Source organism: Callorhinchus milii, unplaced genomic scaffold (genome assembly GCF_018977255.1).
Source record: "Callorhinchus milii isolate IMCB2004 unplaced genomic scaffold, IMCB_Cmil_1.0 Scaffold3, whole genome shotgun sequence".
NCBI lineage: Eukaryota > Metazoa > Chordata > Chondrichthyes > Chimaeriformes > Callorhinchidae > Callorhinchus > Callorhinchus milii.
This window is the reverse complement of record NW_024704744.1, coordinates 53,751,893-53,775,416: the sequence shown is the minus strand read 5'-3', so window position 1 is coordinate 53,775,416 and position 23,524 is coordinate 53,751,893. Positions and strand designations below refer to the sequence as shown.

General features: G+C 40.4%; 1 protein-coding gene across 1 annotated transcript in view; it reads left to right on the top strand.

Annotated features, from left to right (window-relative positions):
• nphp1 (nephronophthisis 1) overlaps window positions 1–23,524 on the top strand; it is a 29,236-nt gene that overhangs the window by 3,912 nt on the left and 1,800 nt on the right. Inside the window, exons 4-19 of the mRNA XM_042333503.1 lie at window positions 1,181–1,317; window positions 2,664–2,841; window positions 3,702–3,807; window positions 4,326–4,440; window positions 7,217–7,259; window positions 8,893–8,977; window positions 10,746–10,840; window positions 11,549–11,677; window positions 12,175–12,249; window positions 13,434–13,544; window positions 15,187–15,269; window positions 17,636–17,712; window positions 18,425–18,518; window positions 20,012–20,124; window positions 20,650–20,723; window positions 21,412–21,456. Coding sequence (XP_042189437.1) covers window positions 1,181–1,317; window positions 2,664–2,841; window positions 3,702–3,807; window positions 4,326–4,440; window positions 7,217–7,259; window positions 8,893–8,977; window positions 10,746–10,840; window positions 11,549–11,677; window positions 12,175–12,249; window positions 13,434–13,544; window positions 15,187–15,269; window positions 17,636–17,712; window positions 18,425–18,518; window positions 20,012–20,124; window positions 20,650–20,723; window positions 21,412–21,456 — 1,560 coding nt within the window. The remainder of the gene's footprint in view (window positions 1–1,180; window positions 1,318–2,663; window positions 2,842–3,701; window positions 3,808–4,325; window positions 4,441–7,216; window positions 7,260–8,892; window positions 8,978–10,745; window positions 10,841–11,548; window positions 11,678–12,174; window positions 12,250–13,433; window positions 13,545–15,186; window positions 15,270–17,635; window positions 17,713–18,424; window positions 18,519–20,011; window positions 20,125–20,649; window positions 20,724–21,411; window positions 21,457–23,524) is intronic.

Below are 23,524 nucleotides of genomic sequence, written 5' to 3'. Positions count from 1 at the left end.
TGCCCATAGTAACTCATAAAGCAGCAATAACCACTGTGTAGCTGTCAACAGCAATGTCTAATGTCAATGGCTTATCTCCAGGGGGATTGAAGCAATTGTCTTGGGAGTATTTGTGATGTACAGGGGATTCCATGGAAGAAATGATTCTGTAAAGTATTGTCCCACAAACAGCTGTGAAGAGAATGCCCATTTTTAAAAAAAATCTGGGAGATTGTTGGCCAGGATACTGGGAGAAACTCTCTTTGTTTTTTCGAGTAGTGCCTCCCACCCTCAAGCTCTGGTGCCCAGACAGAATTGTCAAGCGCTTTGGGAATTCCTTCCCATGTGAAAAGAGCTATATAAGTGTGAATTGTGTTGTATTGGCACCTTTAATGTCCACTTGAACAGGTGGAACTCCATCCTAAAAAATTCTTTAAAAAAATAACAAAAATTTGTTCACTCAATCCACACCGTTTGTGGGATGCTGCTGTGGCAAATTGGCTGCTGCGTTTATCCCACAAAATACATAGTCTATTCTGTGAAGCACTTTGAGATGTCTCAAATGTGTGATAAAAGTGCTATATCAAATGCAAGGATTATTATATTATTACACTCCCTTTGCCTCACTCCCTCTCTTGCCTCCTTCAAGGCATGATTCAAGACACTCCTCTTCGACTGCGACTTCGACCGCCCTCCCTGATCCCAGCCCCCCCCAGCCCCCGCTTGGATCCAAATCCCTGGCTGTCCAGCACCTTGGGACATCGTCCTGACGTGAAAGGCTCTATACAAATGTAATTTTGTATTGTATTGTAGAAAGGCCCTTATTTTAACAGGTCATCCAAAGAATGGCACCTCTGATATTGCAGTGCTGGAATGTCAGATTAGACTATGAATTCAAAGTCTTGACATGGGAGTTGAACTCACAACCTTCTACTACACATGCGAGAGCTGAGCCAGGCACACACCCAATTTTCCACTATCTTGCAGGACCTTAATTTTTATGAGAAAAGTATCCTATACGTCAAAATTAGGTGACATTGTGGGCTTCATGTGAAGAGGAAAAGAATGAAGTTTATAAAATCGAATATGTGTAAAAATATACATCTGCAATTAAGCAATCCAGTTCCTTTAAGAAATCAGAGCAAATTATTCATTCTTTAGATTCTCTATGTACTCTGATAAGGTACATGTCTATTATCAGGCAAACGAACCAGCTCCTGTGGGTAATTATGCTCAACGGAAAATGGATGAAGGGAGACAGCTTACCAGCTTGTCCCTTTTACTTGATGAACTTGCAGAAAAATTACAAAGCAGAGGTTTGGAGAATATCTTGGAGAGGTAAGAGGAAGAAATTCACTGTATTCAAGACCCGTATCAAGACCCTCCTCTTAGACCGTGCCTTCGGTTACCCTCCTACCCCTAACTGTCCTCCACCCTCCTGATCCCAACCACTAGCTCGGGTGTGGATCCTTGGGTCTCCAGCGTTTTGGGACGTCCTACTGACGTGAAAGGCGCTATAGAAATGTAATTTGTTGTTGTATTATATCATGATGCTTTGCAGTTACAGCTTGACTAAGTGGTGTGTTCAGACATCAGATTCTGTAATGTACACCCGGACTAGCAGAATGGCACTGAAAATAACCAGTTCCATAACAAAAATAATTCTTCCCATCTCCTCCCCCTCCCTCACCTCTAACTAGTTAGGCCTTGAAACGCAATTTAATTTACGACAACAACTGCCATTTAAATAGTGCATTTGAGAGTGATTTAACTGGATGGAGGTTGGACAGTGAGCAAAGAGTGGGAGGTGGCCATAGGCCTGTTCAAAGAGGTAGGATTTGAGGCTGGACTTAAAGACAGAAAGAGATGGGGTGAGACAGAGGAAGTTCCAGAGACATAGGAATTGAAGGTCTGGCCACTGGTGATGAATTGGAGAGGATGGGAGACGTGCAGCAATCCCAAAAATGTAGAATTTAGCAGAATTCTAACAGTCGTCCAAATTGAGGAAATTTCAGGCAATGATCTGATCAGCTCATTCTGTGACACTCTCTTCCTTCGCTTCCTTCACTTGCTCTCTCGTCTTCTCTCTCTTTCTTCCCGATGAAGCTCCTGGTTTGGAAACTCTTGACGTTAATCTCAGCGGAGAAATGAAGTGAATTTATAATTTTCCACCACTCGCCATGTGGTGATACTGTTGGTTGTGATAAAGATAGCTGTCTGGCCCATTTGATATCCATCCACAACAGCGACCTCACTTTCTTCAATTACAAATTTAAGTTGTTTATTAAATGAGGCCAATATCCTGGACTTAACAACACTGCCTGGTAACCCATTCCAACTGTTCATGACGCTGTGTAAATAATTATTAACTGTCTGTCCTAAAATAATCCTTGACAACTCTGTCCCTTGTCCTGCTGCTTTGCTGTATCTGAAAGTATTGCTCTAAGTTTACTGTATATACCTTATATGACATACCGTCTCAGACACCTCTTTTCAAGGCTTGGCTTATCTCATCATTTCTCATAGCTCATTGTTAACATTACAGATCAGACTCATTATTTTCCTCTGCAGTATCTTTAGGGTCTCATTGACATCATCCACATCACTGATTGCAAACTGGTGCTTGACTTGTAACTGCGATTCAGACCCTGTAGGAACTTACTGCTTTAAATTGTTTTTACCAGGGACAAAAAGGGTCCAATTGCTGCAGCGATTGAGAAAGAAAATGCTGCTTCAAGTGACGACATAGAGGATGAGGATGACAGTGAGGATGAAGAGGAATCTGAAGACGAGCAAGATCCTTCCCTGTTCATTACAATTAGTGACTATGAAGGTCAGCAGGGCTGTGATCTGACATTTAAGGTAAATCTCTGTTTGTACCAGTCACCGGGGAGGGAGCATAGGTTTGTCCCACTTAGTTCCTACTACTCATGCAAGTGAAAGCTCTAACAGGTAGGGTGGCCTAGCTGGAAAAGCAGCGGGAAGCTTGCCAGAGTATTCTCAATGACAGATTTTGCCATTAAAACTTCTGGTTAAACTAGCAGTACCTTATATGGCATCTGATGTCCTCAAGTCTCAAGTTGATGAATGAGACATTAATTAGAGGTCCTGTTTGTCTGTTCAGGTGGATACTAAAGATCCTATCACACTATTCAAATGGAGAAGGGAGTTTTTTCTGTTGGCCAACAATGCTACAGATGTTCGGTCACTCACTTCTGGCTGGTTGTCGGACCTTGTGTGAATATTGGGCGTTATATGTACCTGCAAGACAAATTGAGCCCTTTGAAGCACTTTGAAAGTGTAGGCACTATATCAAAAATGCAAAGATTTTTATAAAATACTATAAAAAAAAGTGTTTAGTACAGTTTTCTAATTATAGAAATGAGTCTCTGTTTGTGGAGTCCTGTGGTTAGAGCACTCGCTTTGCAAGTGAGAGACCTGAGTTCAATTCCAGGCAGAGGGCGAAACCTTGGGCAAGTTTCCTTACTCCACACGGAGCCTAATAATAATCCCTCCAAAACCAATAACAATAATAAATTGGTCATTTTCAATCTACGACTGTTTGTGGGACATTGCTGTGCGCAATTGGCTGCCGCGTTCGCCCACAAATATACAGTCAATTCACTTTACAGTGTGTTCTGTGAAGCGCTTTGGGACGTCCTCCCGACGTGAAAAGCGCTATATCAAATGCAAGGATTATTATTATTATTATTATGATGCAGAAAGGCGAAGTTCTAACAATTCTTCAGCAAAAACCTGATGGCTGGTGGATGGGACAAGATTCTCGGGGAAATAAAGGCTTGGTCCCTAAAACCTATTTACAGGTTAGTACTTTACCAACGAAGGATGATACTGTGAGATAGTTACGATGAAAGTTGAACCATATTGTTGATTATGGAGTTGTATTTTCTGGCGCACATGATAACACATTTTTACAAACTGTCACATTTCGGATCCAGGATGAGAAGCCAATTGGTTTCCACTACCCACTAAACAACTACCGTGAGTGGGTTCAGCCATTTCATTACATCTTGCTAGAATTTCCTTGCCTTTTCTTCACATCTCACATCTTCATATTCAGTAAACGCTGTCGAGCACAGGGTGAAATAAAGTAAATTGATTAGATCTTGGTTTAATGTTTCTTTAACTTTTGTGAGATTCTGTAACAATTTGCAGTGCTGCAAATCAACCTTTATCTATAGGAGGTTTGCTTGAATCGTTCTTCATTTCAAACGTTACTTGCAATTCCATTTGTCTATTCTTGCAGGTATATAAAAAGGACAAGGCTGTATTGTCAACTGCAGCTGGTGAGGAAGAGGAAGATGGAGAGGAAGATGGAGAGGAAGATGGAGAGGAAGAGGAAGAGGAAGAGGAAGATGAAGAGGAAGATGACGAGGAAGAGGAAGAGGAAGAAGATACTGACATAGATGAAACTGGAAGAGAAGGGCCTAAAGCACAAGGGTATCATGCTGTTACAAGATCATTAATTTCTCTGCTTTCTAAACAAAGGGTAAAGGTTAGGAGTCATATCCTTATATTTGGAAGTGAGTAGATTCATGTTTACAGTATTGTACAGGGCGAAACCTTAGGGACGTTTTCTTACTTCATACGCCTCTGATTACATTGCAGCATGTAAGAACCGGCTTGTGAGCCTCTCCTATCCTCACCTCAAATGCCAACTGTGAGGCGATGCTGGACTTCCTTGAATCCAAAGTCCAGGGAGTCTGCTCAGCTGCCTCTGCCACTGCATCTGCTTCCCCTTGTACCTCTCACAACACCTGCGCTTCATCTCCACAAACGGCTTCTCCTCTAGCCTCCGGACCGTCTTGTGTGATGTTCCTCAGGGCTCTGTCCTTGGTCCCCTCCACTTCAATATCCATATGCTCCTCAGTGACATCATCCGCAGACATGGGGTCAACTTCCACATGTATGCGGATGACGCCCAACTCTCTCTTTCTGCCTCCACCCTTGACTCCAGGACCACTGCTGTCTTGACAGAATGTCTGTGAGACATCAAGTCCTAGATGAGAGCTAACTTTCTTCAGTTCAACATCAACAAGACCGAGGCTCTCGTAATTGGCTGCCGTCAGCGCCTCCTCACCTCAGGCGCTGACAGCATCACCATCCGTGGATGCGCACTCCACCTTACTAAGCCAGTCTGAAACCTTGGCATCTTGTTTGACCCTCAACTATCCTTTCTACCCCACATCTGTGTCATGACCCACTCTACCTTCCCCCACCTCCACCTTCTGCCACTCTGCCCCCACCCTCTGGAACTCCATCCCGCAGTCCTTGTGCCTCGCCTCCTCCTTTGCCACCTTCACGACCCATCTCAAGACCCTCCTCTTTGACCGTGCTTTCGATCTCCCTGCTTCTCCCTCTACCCTCCACCTTCCCCCACCCTGACCCCCAGCTTGGTTTCGTAACTCTCTGTCCAGCACCTTGGGACGTCCTCCCGACGTGAAAGGCGCTTTACAAATGTAATTTTATTGTTGTTATTAGTCGATTGGCAGATTACTTTAGTGGGGAGTAATCTCTTCTAAAATAAAATTAAATAATAATTTTATCTCTCAATCCACGGCTGTTTGTGGCACACTGGCTGCTGTGTTTCACACACAAAATACGCAGTCAATTCACTTTACAGTATATTCTATGAAGCGCTTTGAGACGTCTCAAAGATGTGATCGGGTAACATATCAAATGCAAGGATTATTATTGTTGAGAAATTTGCACAAAAAAGCAAACCAGATTTGGAAAGTGAGAAAGGTGAAGCAGTCCGGTGTTATTTGTTCCACAAATGCCAATTCAATCTTGTTGCCAAATATAAGTTTATCTATTTGAAAGTGATATCTGTGTTCAGCAAGTTGAGGGTTGTCAATGGCAGGGAATGGAATATTTTCATCATCAAGTGTTTCATACCGTTTCAACTAAACACCTTTTGTTTCATCTCAGAAGACCTCTGTCTACTTTGTTCTATTTTAAATGTTGCTCAATTTAGCAGCAGGATTCTTCCTTTTTACCCTATTTTCACGTAGAATTGAATTATTGTTACCATTAGATTAGAAAATCACACAAGACACTGTCCTTTTAAGAGAATCATACCCTAAATGTTGAGGCGATCTTTTCCCCCTCCAATATAAAACATTGTGTTCAGTGCTACCGCTGCACTGCTGATTCTTTTTATCTGGTCATTGGCAGCAAATAGAAAAAAAAACACTGTTGCTTTTTTAATTTAAAATTAGTTGAATAACCGCTTAAATCCTCTTACAATCTCAGGGTACGTTGAGTGGTCTTTTTCACGTTTTGTTCAGTTTGTTTTGCAGCATCAGTCTGCAAAGTTCCTGCTATTTTAAGTGCATTGGTCTTCCACAGCCTGAACCAATTGCGTTGAGTTTATGTCTGCCCCTACACTGAACAGACCGATGGTGGGTGCCAGCTCCTGGCTTTAACATCATTGTTGAGTGATCTGCGTCGTTCTCAGGAGCCATCTACAAGACTGCCTGTCTATTGTGTCTTTCATCAGTACACACCTTTCTGAAGTGTGAAGTTCATGTGTCTAAAATCTGAACAAAGGCTCACTCTGTACTGGGTCATTGGCTCAACGGCAATCATAAAGTTGGGCTAAGTAGAGATTTCTGAAACCAACTCAGCAAAAAACTAACCCCGTTCATTCTGCCATACCTTGGTCAGATAGAGAGTAGAAAGTGGGCAAATAATGTTCACATGATTAACTTCATAATGATATATCACTCAAGCCAGTTTTGCATTTGTGTAAGAGGTGAAAAATTGCAGTTCTGATAAGAGCAGGAAGTCCATGAATTATTTAGATTATGAATTGTACATTGGAGACGTGCAAGTAAAACTGCATCTGCTGAGAATTTCACCTGAAGTGAAAGATAGGATGAATTATTTCTGTCTTATCTTGGCAGCCAGTGATTACAACCTGTTCAATCGTCTAGTACGCAGCACTACCCTACCTGTTTATAGTATAGAATTCAAAGGCATGAGGCGGTGATTAGCAGATTTTACCTTAATGGTGCCATCCGTTAAATCAAACAGCTTCAGTTACTGAATGTCGCTGTATCCACCTGAAGTGATCAAAAGCAGTGTCCAGGTTAATCTAGCTAGTCACAAGGGTCGGATTTGTGAACAGTTCTAGGGACACAGGATTTCTCTGTGTTCACTGCTTCATGTTAGATGTCCATATTGACTAATTTACCACTAATTGTTTCTACAGTAAAAGCTCGTCCCAGGCTGCTGTCAATAAAGTTGCTTTGGAGGTGAGCACTTTTTACTTTCAGTTGTTTCAGTCTCTTGCTTGCATCAAGCACTGTTCCCTTGCTTGGAGGACAAGGAGATAAACCCTTCTAAAGCCTCTTCAACTAGTCATTAGCAGGTCCCTTGCTTTCTCCCTCCCTGTCTGCAAGAAGCGTACACTACTCAGCAGTGCAACTGAGGTTGAGAAGTTGCCATGTACCAAATTGTGGACAAGAACCCCTAGCCTGCTGATGGTGCCACTAAGTTTAAGCGCTCTTGAGATGCCGTCTAGCATGGAGGGCTCCATACAAATCCAAGTTGTTGTTGCTGTAAGTCTGCCATTTCAAAACTGTTTATTTTTGTCATTATGGTTACCATGCTTATGGTACCATTGTGATAAAGTAAATGATGGGCTACTGTTTTTTCCATGTTCATCGGCCTTCCCATCTCTTCCCTCCACAAACTGCAGATTATTCAGAACTCTGCAGCTTGTATGTTCTCTCCCACATCAAGCTTCATGACCCTATCGCCCCCCTCCCCCACTTCAGCCGATTCCATTGCTGGGCTGGGAGAGTGTTACATTTCTGGAGGTGCCATCCTTCAAATGAGACATAAAACCAAAGTTCTGTCTGCCTGTTCAGTTAAATTTCTCATGGCACTATTTGAACAGAAAAGGGAGTTTCTCTCGTTGTCTTGACCAACGATCCCCCAAATAAAGTTGCTCATTCACTTCATGGCTGTTTATGGGACACCGCTGTGTGCAAATTGATTTCTGTGTTTGCCCACAAAATACATAGTTATGGTACAGTAAATCCTGTGAAGTGCTTTGAGGTGTCTTGACAACACAAGATGCATAATGGAGCGTTATTTATTATTTATTTACTTGGGTGTCTGTCAACTCCACTTTGCAAATGGCCTCCAAGAGAGTGATGGTTCAGTGTTTCAGAGCCACATGTGTGCAACAATTGTGTGTTTAATGTGGTTCAGACAAGCATTGTGTGATTTGGGGGGAAAATTGTTTTTGCATAAGTAGTTGGTTGCATTTTCGTCTGCTAATAACATTGGCAATATTCTTCTTGTTTTCTATATTCGATATTTCTAAAATTTGGCATTTATTTCACCATGATCCTCTGGGTGGTCCTTTGATTTTTTTAAAAAAAATTCTCTGGCACGATCCTAAACTGTAGCTCCTGATTTAGCTAGAGTGACAGCTTTTAAAACTGCCGTGATACAAATATTTAAGGTAGTTGTGTTGAAATATGCAGTACTCTAAACTCTGAAATGCAATTGGGACTCTTGAGAAGAATTACATAAGGTATCAGGTGCTCACAGTCTCTATGCAAGCATTATGTGTTATTTATTTACTGTATTTACGATGTCTGTTAACTCCACTTTTCAAATGGCCTCCAAGAACTAAATGTCAATAAGACCAAAGCTTTCCTGCTTGGCTCCCATGAAGAGCTTTCTCACCTCAGGTGCTGACGGCATTGCTCATTCCACCTCAAGACACCTCAAAGCACTTTACAGTGTTTGCTGTATAGTAACTATGTTGAATAATGTAGGAATTAGTCCTGTGCTTACATCAGTTTCTGTCTTGCTGGACTATATTGAATTGAATAGTTTTTTTTAATGTAAAATTCTTTGCTTAATCCTCAGGTTAGTGCCACAGACGTACTAACATCAATGGGAACCATTCCCAAAGGATTCAGGCCATCTACTCTTGCATCGCTGTTGGAAGAAGGTACAGGAGACTTCAGTGTGATCAGCCACAATGCAGTGAGATTGGTTGTTAATCATTTATACATATCTGTCATTTAGATGAGATGTTAACTAATCTGCCTGTTCAGGGGGATATTAAAATCCCATGGCACCATTCGAAAAGAGAAGGCAGTTTCTCCCCTGTTCTGGTCAATAATCCCTTAGATAAAATTGGTTGTTCAGTTCATAACTGTTTGTAGGACTAATGGTTGCCACGCACACCTACAAAATATATAATTACTACAACAACAACAATAAAATTACATTTATAGAGTGCCTTTCATGTCGGGAGGGCGTCCGAAAGCGCTGAACAGTCAGGTGACGGGGCCCGAGCATGGGGGAGGGGTGGTGTAGGGGTGAGGGAAGGCAGAGAGGTGGGAGGGAGAGCAAAGGCACGGTTGAAGAGAAGGGTCTTGAGACCGGCCTTGAAGGAGGCAAGGGAGGAAGCGATGCAAAGGGACCATGGGTTGGAGTTCCAGAGCAGAGAGACTGAAAGTCCGGCCACCGATGGTAGGGCGGGTCATTCGGGAGACATGGAGCAGACTGGAGCCTGATGAGCGGAGGGAGCGGGCAGTTTGGTAGGGAGTCAGCAGGTCAGAGAGGTAGGAGAGGGCAAGGCCATGGATGGCCTTGAAAGTGAGGATGGGGATCTTGAATACTACAATTTACAGTAAATCTTATGAAGTGTTTTGAGATGTTTAACAATGTGATAATTACTGGGGGCTGGCAGTTTTCATTTTTTCAGTTTGCATTGGGTTTCAATAGGCTGGCATAAAGGCATATTAAGGGAGAGATTTGAAGGAGGTTCTGTATCAGGTCTGAAGCGGTGCAGAATTCATTGCAGACATGGTTTGATTTCCAGGCTTTGAGATAGGCACATATTCAGGATTAGGCTCTAGCTGGCCTCAGATTGGCACAGATAGATAGATGTTCTTCACCAGCTTTACTTGTACATGTGCATTCTCACTGGTCACATTCTGCCTTCCGAAGGCATGAGCACTTTTAACATTCTTTGAGCACAAAAAATAAGATTTAATAATTTAACTTAAAACAAAAAAAAGGAACTTGCATTTTTATTACTGCCTTTTTGTGTTGAAATCTCAAAACACTTCACAGCTAATTATTGAAGATATTGACTGTTTTTTTCAACCCATTAATGTCTCTCCATAAGCCAATGGACTTGCCAACAAAGTCTCACAAACAATGATGAGATAAATAAGCAGTTAGGATTCTTGTCCATGACACTGGGAGAAACTTCATTCTCTTTTCAAGCAATATATATCCACAAAATATACAGTCAGTTCACTTTACAGTACTGTGAAGTGCTTTGAGATGTCTCGAAGATTTGATAAGGCGCTATATCAAATGCAAGGATTATTATTAATATCGTGGGATTTTTAAAGTCCACCTAAACAGGTGGATGGGACCTCGGTTTAGTATCTCGCTGAAAGGTGGCAGCACCAACAATAAAGCATTCCCCTAGTATTGTACTAAATTGTCAGCTGAGACTCATCTCAAGTCCAACATAGGATGTGAACCTTGTGACCCAGAGGACGTGTGGTACTATCTGTCGAGTTGACTTTCCAGTTCCCTGATTTGGATCCACCCCAGTTGTAAGACTGAGCCAGGTGTCTTAAGGCATAGTTTCAACCTCCCAAGTAATGCTGTAGTTCAGGTCTAATTTGTTTGCCAGTCATCCCTAATCTTTTTGAGATAATTGTACACAAAGCCATTGTTTTTGTTTTACACAGGAAACAAATTTCACCTGAATTCCTTTATGCAACCTGTATTAAGTGAGTCCAACTTAGCTTTTAAAGACCTGCACTGGGACCTTGACAATGATGGTGTGAGTATGTCAGTACTCAATACAATTACCCTCATCAGAACATTTAATTTTAACAGTGAGTTAATGTCTATCAGCTGAGTGCTATTAACAGTTATATTGTGTTATATATTAAGTCCCTGTTTGAAATTGGGCCATTTTCTGTTTTTTTCAACCCATTAATGTCTCTCCATCTGCAAGCTCAATGTCTCTACCACTTTTGATACCATTGACTAACTCCATCCTGCTCCATTGTCTCCTCTCCTTCTGCCTCCATGATTCTGTCCTGGTTTCACTCTTGTATCTCAGCATCTTCATTTTGTGTCTCCCTATGACCTCAACCTCCCAGCCCTCGTAGACACATGGAGCATTCTTCAGAACTCTATCCATGGTTTTCTTTTTTTCACAATCTGTATTTTCCCACTGGTGACATCGTCTTCAGATATGCAGTCCACTCCACATGCATACCAATGACATCCAACTCTATCTCTGCTTCTACCATTGATTCCAGCTCTAACTTTCTTCAGCTTAATGTCAATAGAAAGGAGACCTTAAGAAGGGAGAGCTCCTCTAAAATTGCCAATCTTGACGAGCAGATAAGATTTACAATACAATTTACATTTATATATAGCATCTTTCACATCAGGAGGATGCATCAAAGCTCTTTAGATACAAATGCCAAACGTCTTTGTTCCCCGCGAGGGAGTTTACCTAATTTCTGTCTGTTTGCAGGTCCGACCTAGTCAGGTGCGTGTATCACTCTTGTTTACGTTGTGGAACTGTAGAATGATTCCTGTACCTGGGTCTGGTCTTCAGGTGCTGAGCAGACATGTTCGATTCTGCCTTTTTGATTTTAAAAAGGTAAGTCTTCTGCTGGTTGGACAAACACTTGTGAAGAAACAGAGTTCAAAATAATATTTGCTTTTTTTAAAATAAAACTAACCCTATCCTGTTACAATAATATAATGAGATAGCAACAGATAAGATAATGATAATAATCTTTGCATTTGATATAGCGCTTTTCACGTCTTCTAGACGTCTCAAAGTGCTTCACAGAATAGACTGTAAAGTGAATTGACTGTATATTTGTGGACGAAATGCAGCAGCCAATTGCGCACAGCAGTGTCCCACAAACAGTCGTGGATTGAAATGACCAATTTATTATTTTTTTTTGAGGGATTATTATCAGGCATGTGGAGTAAGGAAACTTGCCCAAGGTTTCACCCTGCCGGGAATCAAACCCAAGTCTCGCTTGCAAAGCGAGTGCTCTAACCACTGAGCTACAGGATTCCACAGATACATGGATTGAAGTTTTCGTTTTGCACTCTTAGTATTTATCACCTTAATTATTTTTTCAGGTTCTCAGCAACATTCATACAATTAGAGCAACCTGGCAATCAAAGAGCCCCAAGACATGGACTTTCTCTCCAAGAGTAAGTTTACTGTTCTCCAGCTTAGATTCAGTAGATGCACAAGCCAGAATACTTTGAAGGAAATTGGTACTCATTTCTCTTTAGTAGCTGTCTGTGAAACCATTGATAATGTCTTGTATGTAGTTGGGACCTCTTGGGATGTCCTCAGTGCCTAGGGACGTACTCCTGACGTGAAAGGCACTAAGGTAATTTGTTGTTGTTGTAGTTCCTTCAATGACTTTTAAGACAGCAACAAATGTGCAGTACTAAATCCTTATTCTAGATGAGGGAGGTCACAAGTTTAAAACAGGTTTCTGTTGAATTAGCTGAACTCAGTTAAGGTAGCAGAGGCAGATCCAATTAGCCTAAAGATCCCAGCATTAGGAAGGGGAAAACCAGCCAGGTTCTCACCCTTGATATCTATCCATAGACCTGTGCTAAAATGTGTGGGGAGATATGTGGATGTTTGGTGAGGACAGAATTGGACTGCGCTGTTAACACTTGCTCTCAAGAATGACAATTTGGGCCGGGTAGTAGATTGTGCCTATGGGATCGTGACACCAATAGGAAAAAAAAAGAGTCAGAAATGCCTGCAGCCTGCTCTCTCCACACCACCTCGATGGGTGAGCTTCAGATCCAATGCCAAAACTGAAATTTCGGGTGGCATTTTTTAGTCTTTAGTGATGTCGGCTGCTAATGGGATTCCCCCATTATAATCACCAAAGCTGCCACGTATAATATCAACTAGAATTTCACTCCAGTGATGTGTGAGGTTTACATAAATCCTATTGACTTGTGTCCACGTTATTTCCCCTGTTGAGTTAGTTAGTATGTGGTGAAAGCGACGAATAACATACAAAGTCCTTCTGATTTTCTTTTTAATTTGAGAATGAGAATTTGGGAATTTATTTGTAGAATAAGAATTGTCAATCTTGTATTTGTTTCTTCACGGCTCTTTTGTACCTCTCGAGTGCCTCAAAATGTCTAAAATCCCAAACAAGTCCGATTTCCAAAGATAAATTCTGTTGCTAAATAACTTTCTGTATATTGTGGCATGACGTCACAAAATCTGTCTTATTGTGAAAGGTATGGTACAGATAATGCCTACGTTTTCTTTTTCCAGCAATATGACTGTTGATCTAAACCTGTGACAATAGTGGTTTCAAAAAAATATATTTTCATTTATCATTTTTGGATTGTTGCAGGTTACAGGAATACTTCCAAGCCTGCTGGATGGTGATTGCTTTATTAGATCAAATTCTCAGTTTCCAAACATCGGAATTCTGTTTGAGCTTGGGATTACCTATGTCCGTAATGTAAGTGTCTTTTCCTACCTTTTACCAACTGTTAGCAATTTCAGGACAACGCTGGATGACAGATACTACAACATTTTAGAGGATTTGCTCAGATCCTACAGCATTAGGATTGCTGACTTCAATGAAATGTTTATTCATTTTGAAATTCTGCGATTGAAGTACAACAAAGACTATTTTAAAGGGAAGAAATTGCTAGTGAATTGATGTAAATGTTAAATAGGCAACTAGTCTCAATTTTCACGCCAGATATCTCCTAATTCAATTTTAAGACCAAATGGACTCTGGAGTCCACTGTCAGTGAGAAGATCCGTAATGGCATCAACTCACCAGTTGCTCTTGAATGTTAGCCTTGAAGCTGTAGGTCACCTATGGACCTGTATGAATTAATTTAAAACGTAAATATCTACAAAGCTTTAACTGTATCTATTAGCAAGATCAGGAGAGCACTGTACATTGAAATTACTTCCCTATACACTTACCTGCAATGTATACATATTTTTGCCTGGCTCGGTTGACAGGACTCATCGCTGCATCAGGAGATTGTAGGGGGTCAAGACCTGAACCCTAGTCCTAGGCATCCTGTGCAGTGCAGTACTGGAGAGTGCTGCATTGTAAGAGTTACTGTTTCTTGGGTGAGAGAAACAATGACACAATTCAAAAAGAGAAGGCATGTTAAACAAACCTCGATTTTAATTTCATACGGAATATGAGGTCAGTAACAATCATAAAATTGTAAAATATATACTGCAGTAGGAACATATTTGTCCCATTGAGCCTATATTGGTGCTAGCTCCTGCAGGGGAGCTAACTACAGTATTCTAATCGCAATTCCCTGCTGTACAGAATCACAGTAAAGGGTTTTGATTTAATGAGAGTGCTTAGATTGTGCTTCAATTGAGCATTAAAACAGTGATTCATTGGTCAGAGTAGATTATCCACAATGGCTTAACTAACAAGAGTTCAATGCTAATTATTGCTAAGATTCAAAATAGAAAGTAACATCTCCAGTGGAGCTGAACAACATGCCACGCAAGTCACCGTGGGGGTGAAATTGCTTTTGATGTTGACTGTCAAATACCCCATTATCATCAAAGTCAGATGGCGAAAAGCATCTGCAGAAAAATCCTTCAATGAGTTTTCACCAGCATTTCTGATTTATCACAGTAGCCTGACAGCATGCTGACATTGAAGCCAATAACCGTGGTAGTTTTATAGACTTAATTTTATAAGTATTTGTTTTTCGGTCGTAATACTAGATGAGATTGCAATGAGACCATATGATGTACATTTTAGGAAGTGCTCACACAACAATGAAGGCCATTTGAGGCAGCTGTTCCATGTATAAAGAAACGTGAAAATATTCACAGAGTACAGTCTGTTGTGATTGCATATGACTATTTCTATCTATTTTGTTGAAAGTTTTTGATGCATTCACTGCGATGGTGATTTTCTCATTTAAACTGTTTCCGTAACCTAATATGAAACAGTGGAGAAAAATCTTCAGAGCCTCGTCTCTGGAGGCTGGTGATTGATATTACTTTTCCTGAAAGAGGGATGGGGGAGTGCTGGTGAGCAGAATACTTAGCTTCACAGTGTCATGTCCTGCATTTTTTTGATTGTAACTGTTGTTTCCATGTCCTAGTTGACTGGACACCAAGGGGAGTTGAGCTGTGGCTGGGCTTTCCTATCGCTGTTTGATGTTAATGGAATTGCTGTCCCCAACAGGTAATTGTGTGCTCTGTAAAGGAAATCCTGCATGAATACAAGCCTACGTTTGTTTTTATGCAATCTCTATAATTTTTATACTTTTATCAAAGCTTTAAATACATGCTGACATTTTTGTAGTGCAGTTTGAGTCCATAGAATAAAACATGCTTAAAATAAAGGGTGCCGGTCAGCACTTCCAGGTCGTTACGTTGCTGCTAATGTCACTTGCTATGTGTGGGCGCTCTGCACAGGAGTGGGCCAGTCAGTATCAGAAGTGTAATTTGCTGTGGTTTAGCTGGGATCCACTACACCGTCTCTATAACAGAATAGATTTTCTCCTGAGGGCCTGCCAACAATCTTCCTAGATAAATTCACTTCATGATGGGTTGTGGCACTTTGCTGACTGTTTTTATAGGAGGTATTTACCTATAAAAACAGTCACTACACGTGATAGTCATTACTTTTTAAGTACTTTGAGACATTTTGAGATGATAAGGCATTATAAATATGAAAAAAACCTTGCTCTCTTGCTTGCATGCATTCCTGTTGTCCACTTTGGTTTGCTCACCATTGTACCCATTTAAATGTGGCTGAGTGTAAGCTGGTGAGCATTAAGGGTGCTGTCTGAGCGTTCCAGTAACTGCAGTGGGAGCTGTTAACCATTCCAGAAAAGGGAAAAGGCAGGTGCAACAAAGAGGCCAGCAACCAAAATAATAATAAAATAATCCTTACGTTTAATATAGCGTCTTTCACGTCTCACAGGATATACTTGTAAAGTGGAATGACTATTTTTGGGTGGGCAAAAATATACTTGTCTTTTTAAAGTATATGCATAATTACCTTTTTGAAATTTTTTATGGCAAGTTAATTCTAGAGTAAAGATGTTGCCAAGTCTTATCCTGGAGCATTTACTCAATGTAACTTAGCACTGGAATAATGTTTCTCTACCAACATGCTGTGCTGTAAATTCTCATTGTTTTTGCACTATGCTGCATTTATAATATCTGCAGACAGGTGGCATTATGTCTCTTTGGCAGTCTTGATTATGCTACAAGACCTGCTTTAGGAGTTGATGCTATCCTATGTAATTGAATCCAACTGAAATTATTTCTAGAGTGGGATGGGCTCTCTCTCACTAATTGTTTGATTTTTTCATGCAGCACAAAACCTGCATTGGTTTTTTTTGTGTAGTTGGTGGTGGGTGGTGGTCGATGGTGGGGCGATCCAGGCGGGTTACATTAGAGCAGGCTGGAGCTAATTTAATGCAAAAGTGTTTTAGTCTTTTCCACTATAATTTAAGCACAGACCTGCCTAGAAGTTATTGTGAGACAGTTATTCCGATCCAGCAGGTTAGTCCCCCCGTATTTTGGCTGGTAGCATTGTCACCTCTGAGTGAGAAGATTGTGGGTTCCAACCCCATGTTGGGCTTTGACTTCATAGTCTAGGCTGACACTCCAATGTAGTGCTAGTGTAGTTTTGCATTGTCAGAGATGCCATCCTTCAAAAAGAAGTTAAGCCAAGGTCCCGTCTGCTTATTCAGGTGAAATAATCCATGGCAGTATTCAAAAAGAAAAGGGAGTTTCTCTCGGTGTCTTGACAAACAATCCTTCAGATGAAAAAGTAGTAATTCACTACATGACACTTAAGTGCACAAATTGGCTGCCTAGAAATACACAGTCACTGCACAGCAGATCCTGTGAAGCACTTTGAGATATTTTGAGAACATGAAAAGGCACTACATTGAATGTAAGGATTATTATTATTTTTAAGATATGACCTGTACACTACATTTCTCTGTATTTTTGTATAGTTTTTAACTTCATACAGAGGATTTAGCCTGTTGTGATGACTCGTGCTGGACACTCACCAGTGGCCTGCATGCAGTTATTGTTCCATGACCTGGCCAATGAGTGGAGACTAGAAGAACTATGACCTTTTCTATTGGAATAAAGAAGGTTGAGGGGTGATCTGATTGAGGTCTTTAAAATTATGATGGGTTTTGGTAGTGAATAGGGAGACATTATTTCCACTGGTCGCGAGTCTGTAACTAGAGGGCATCGACTTAAGATAGTGAGTAACCAAGCAAATGGGTAGGTCAGGAGAAAGTTTTTTCACAGACAGATATGGAATGCCCTGCCAGGAGTGGTAGTTGAGTCAACATCCGTATTGGGCTTTAAAAGGGAACTAGACAAATACCTTAAGTATCATCTATAGGGGTACGGAGTAAGGGAAGGTAAATGGGATGAAAGGATTGAGGTTCTATGATTTTCTTGCCAGATTGACAGTTCATCGAGGAATAATTTAGCTTTGATTGTCTTTGTGTGATTGAGATATATAGATAGTGATGCTCGTTTCTCATTTCATATTTTACACAATTATTGTAGGACCTATGAAGTTGCTATACATGGTGGAACACCTTATGAGAAAGACATAGAAGTGGATCCAACATTTTCTAGAAGGGGTAAGCTCTATTTTATTGTTTACTTTTGTGCCATTATCAAGTCATATTTGTGGAGTGGTTACATAGCAAATGAAGGGCTGGAAAAAAACATTGAAGTCCATTTACATGGGGCAAAACAAATCGTTTACTACTCCTTTCTTCAAATCATCACTTTGTCAGATGGCTACCTAATTCTCTTCTGTATTTGCTCCTACAATCTGCCTCCACCATCTCTCTGTTTAATCAATTATGTTTATTTACCACTCTGTACAGTTTAATGTCTTTTCACCTCAACTCCTCTGCACCCATTCTATGGCCTTCAAATCCTTCCTATAGTGAGGTGGCTGAAATGGACACAATTCCCCAACTGCAGCCAAAGTAATGATTTATACAGGTTTACGATTAATCCCTTTGCTTTAATATTCTATGCTATTATTCATAAAACCTAGAATTTCATTACTTTCTTTGCAACTTTATCCCCTTGTCTGCCTATCTTTAAAGATTTGTGTATACAGTGCAGCTTTGCTCGACTAAGCTGCATTTGTTTAATTTGGATCGATTGATCCAGATTTAACTACGCATGCACACAATCCACTATTCTATTCTATATAAAAAAAGTGTGATAAAGTTGCCTGAGTAATGAATTTTCCTGAATACTGAGGCGTCTAAAGATGAAGTTCAACTGTATTTAATAATCATTGAACCATCCTAGTTTATATCTTTTTTGCTTTAGCCTCTCTTTTAGGGCAGTTGGTAATGGCCAGGAAGCAGCCCAAGCTACTGGTGAAACTGATGTCACCAGCCAGTAATTTGAGAAATACATTAAAGTAAGTATTTGTGTATACTATTAAAATGGGTGCTCATCTGATTGCAATGTAACTTTTGTCTGTAAATTTAACATCTTTAACTTGGTGTGAAAACCTCAGTGTTTAGCTTTAATAATAGTAATAATCCTTGCATTTGATATAGCGTTTTATCACGTTGTTGAGACGTCTCAAAACACTTCACAGAATTTATTCAGGCATTAGTTTGTAAGGTAAATACCTTAGACAAGGTGGGGCCCCATCTTCAACAATGAGAATGAAGGAGCGACTGACTCTCAACTGTTTACTGTCAAGCTCCAAAGTTAAGCTAATCTGGATCATGACCAAATAAATAGTAATAATAATTTTGCATTTGATATAGCGCCTTATCATGACTTCAAAGCGCTTCACAGAATATACTGTAAAGTGAATTGACTGTATTTTGTGGGCGAAACACAGCAGCCAATTGCGTACAGCAGTGTCCCACAAACATTTGTGGATTAAGTGACCCAATCTTTTTTGAGTGGATTAATTGGATTAAGCGATCCGCTAATTGACTAACAATCAAAGTCTTATTTATTTACTGCTAGATAAACAGAGGAGTGTGGATAAAGGAAACTTGCATAAGGTTTCGCCCTGCCTGGGAATTGAACCGGTTCCTCTCGCTTGTGAGGCAAATGCGCTAACCACTCCAATAATAAATATAATATGCCCCTTACCCTGGATTGTTGGTCTCAACTGTGTTGGTTTTGGGTCCTGACGTGGGGCTTGAGCTCGCCAAAATTGATAATTCCCTTCATGGCTGTTCATAGGACATTGTTGTGTTTAGCAGTTACAAAACATTATTCTTCACAGAAGCACTTTGAGACACCTTGACGACGTGATTATTTGTCAAATGCAAGGATTATTATTATTTATCATTATAATTAAACGTACAGGAATTTCATGAACAGGTATGACTATTATAATTCTTCCTTGTTCGTTCAACAGTGCCTTTGGGAAATCCATACCTTGAACAGTCAGCTGAACTTTCTTTACTCTGTTGCATACAGAGTCTTTTTCTGGATCCTTAACATTTCTCTCTCCCCCACCCCAAAAAAACATTGTCAGAAGGTGTGACTCACTAGGAAATTCCTCTAGTCTGGGAGACTGAGAATCACTCTTTCTTTGGTTTATAGCCACACCATAGTCTCTTCCCACAGTATTTGTAACGTAGTGAGCTATTGTGCGCTGTTGTAACAAATTGTAATCTTATCTGACATTCAGTCTTTGGGAAGCACTTTGAAACGTTCTCCCTATGTGAAAGGTGTTGTATCCACAGATCATTTATATAAATGTAAATTGTTTTTAGAGCATGCTGGCTCATTAAACATGCAGTGATCATTATGGTGCTTATGGGAACCCTTAACAACATTTTTGAATTAAATATCATTGAATAGTATATAGTATTAGTCAGATTTCCTACAAAGGCCTACAGTGTCAATTCCTATGATATAATTGCTTCCTTTTATGTACAGCTTGCTTCCAGAAACTCTGGTGGGTCCCAAATGCTACATCCACCTGCTGGGATTTTATCGGCAGTTGCTTGCAGATGTGCTTCTTAAAGACAGAATCAATTTGCAAAATGCTGGTAAGAACATCAAGAGAAACCTACATCCAGAGTTCAATCTCACTGAATTTACTTAATTTTTACAACAACTTATGCTTATAATAGTGCCTTTTACGTAGCATACGTCCTCTTATTTACAGCCTGAAAGACTCACTTTTTAATTTTGACTCACCTGAAAGAAAGATTTTATTTTAAGTTTAAATGAGGTAAAACATGAATGAATTCACACAGGCGGAGACAAAACGCAACAAGTGTTGCTAAGATCTGGTGTTAGATGCTTAACATAGAGGCTGTCACATGCTGTACTTAAACCATGTGTAATGCAGGCTAATTGGCAGCTGCATTAAGTAAAATTCTGAGGCGTGTGCGCTACCACTGTCCGAGTCTGATACACACAAGAGTACGACAATTGTCCTTACTGACACACGAGATGTAGTTGGTCTTCCATGTGGAGTCTCACCGGAACACTGCACAGCTTATTCTATGTCGTAATCTACTAGTCAAATAAAAAGTTCATCATGACGCAATTGGTTATTGTCATTACAGATCTTATCTCTAATCCAGTGCTGGCAACATTTTCGGATCTCCTGGAACAACCAGATATTGTAGATGGTCTGAGGGTAAGCCTTTTGTTGCTCATTACTGACACATTCCCTAGCTTGTTCTCCATACAACACTATATAGCCATCTTCCCAATATGACAGGGGCTATATATACCAAGTATAAGGATTATTATTGCTCTGCAGTTTGACAATTCATTAATATTCTAATTCTGTTTTTCATAAAACGTAGAGAATACTTTTTTTTAGTAATTGATTGGGAATAAAGGGGAAAAATTACAATTTGGAATAAATAATCACTTATCTTGAATAACATCATGCAAACAGTATGACTTCTCATGGATTTCCAAAAAACAGCTCCTGTTATCCCTGCAGGCCAAAGCTCTAATGGGTAGGAGGTTCTAGCTGGACAAGCAGTGGGAAAGCTTGCCAGTCAGTGTCTCAATGGCCAGCTATGTGATTTTAGCTGGTTAGACTCCAGCAGTATCGCAACACACACTTGAGAGTCCCCAAGCCTTGGCTCTTGCCAACCTGCACCAATACTCTGGAACTCAGTAAGCAGGGTGTGTCCCTCGAGGGAGAGAGTGAGCATTCCACTCCAATAAACATCTCTGAAATTTCCATTTGTAGATGGGATGCATGGAATTCTTATTTTTATTTAACTACTCTTAAGCATGATGCTGAGTTTCCACATGTGTCAAACACTTGGCTGACCAAAAAAAATAATGTTTCTTTTTTAAATCGACAGAGCATGTGGTTTGAAAGGGAAAGACTTTTAAAACGTTCAGAAAAGGTACCGTATCATGTTTTATGTGCATACATATTGAGCTTGACAAACTTCTTGGTGCTGCTTGTAAATAAATTGTATGAAAACGCGTTGTTTAAAAAGTCCTTTACTGGAACTTGTGTCATTCAAGTTCTCAAATCTCAGCCATGCCACTGTGAAAAGGTAACAATACTGCTCTTTGTAAAGGGAAAGGATATCAGTGGAGGCTCCTGTTGCGTGTCTCATCGATTAGCCAAGTAAGCTGCTCTTACCTCTCTGAGTGGAACTCAGTAGCTGGCTTTTATGAGTAATGGAGAGTGTCCCTGGGTGGCTCACCTGTCAGTTGTTGCTTTAAGTTATATTTTTTTGTTCCCTGGATGGATGCATCTAACATCCCTTCCTTGTGACCGAAACTTACGTCAAAAGTTGAAAATATAATATTCAGTGAGTGTGGCAAAGCTTCTGTTACAATGTGGTGGTGGGTGGGAATAAATAGAAGGGAAAGGATTGAGTGCTGTCTCCCTGTGCTCAGGACTGTCTTTAAAACTGCCTGCAGTTTGTAAATGAAGGTGAAATTACTCCCCATTTGGATTGTTTTGGCTGTTTTATTCCCAACTACAAACACAGAGTGCAATCGTGTTAAGTATCAAATTACATTAAAGCCGCCAAAACACAAGCCTTCTTTTAAAGTCACAATGAATTTGTTTTTTGCCTGTCACATAAAGTACACCTTAGCTGCAGATGCACAAGCTGCTGTTGCAGTCTGGAAAGCATTGGTTAAAGGTGATGATGCTGTTCAGCGCTCTAAGATACTCCTTGAAGTGAAGGGGACTATATAAATGCAAGTTGTTGTATTTAATTCTTAGTCATCTGGAATCTTTATAATGGTATGTGGTATTGTGAATTTGGGACTAAAATATCAGCTAATCAGCTGAAATTAGCATGTAAATATTCAAAACCAAACATTCGAAGATTGATTGCAATGGGGTTTTACTTTCTCAGCACAAGTCATAGTAACAGAAATCTCTGCTGTTATTTATAACTTGGATTCTTATCTACCTGTAATCTAGATTCCTCATGCATTACATACTAGCTAAAACCAACCAAGCAAGGTGCCAGATTCTCAATCTGGTGATAATCGAGTTTCTCTCAGCCACCTCAGGACTTGGAGATCTGGAATGCTAAATAGAATGCCTGCATCTGGGGGACCAAACCCACCTTCACATATTTCCCTGAATAGTTAACATTTTCTGATTCGTGCACTCCTTCCTGTCTGCAGTCATTCGCTTGCTTAAGCTTTGGAGGTGGAGAAAGGGGTGCTCGTGTGAGCCAAACACTCAATATGGGCTTGAGTTTGTGCTATGTGGGTGCTATTTTGATCTCATCTATTCTGCTCTAGGAAGAAATCTCTTTGTAGTTTATCTGTGACATGTCTGGCCATGGAACAGATAATATTTCCCAGATATTTCATATAGGTGATCATTCGTTCAGATAGTCATCTTGCCATACTCTCCTTTCAGTGGTATCTAAAGGTAATGGTGCAAATGGTTCAAACTTTACCCATTTAACTTTTGTGCACAAATGCAGGGAAATGTATCTGCCACCTCCCAACCAAATGTTAATTGAGAGTAACAAACAAAAGTTATTGGCAAGGTAGCTAACTAATGGAAAGTTACCTAAGGCAGTGTTCAGGTTTTTATGAACAATGGGAGCTAGACAGTATGGAAATGATTAAATACAATTCTTTAAGTGATTTAAGTGTTTGGAAAAAGGGTTTGGTGCTTGTAAAATAAGACAACATACAGTGCTCCCATGAATCTTAAAGCAAATTGCAGAGAGCAGGAATTCTTCCCACTCAGCTCCTATTCACCCTGCAAAAGCCTAACAGGTAGGGTAGTTCTAGCTAAACAAGCAATGGGAAGCTTTGCAGATGTTTTTTTTCAATAACATTGGCTATGTGGTTTCAGTGGTTAGACTCCAGTTGTACCCCAGTACGCATTCTGGGGTCCCCAAGCCTTGGCTGTTGCCAACCTATGCCTAATATTCTCCAGAATTAGGTAAACAGGATGAGTCCTGCCAGGGTGAGAGTGCACAT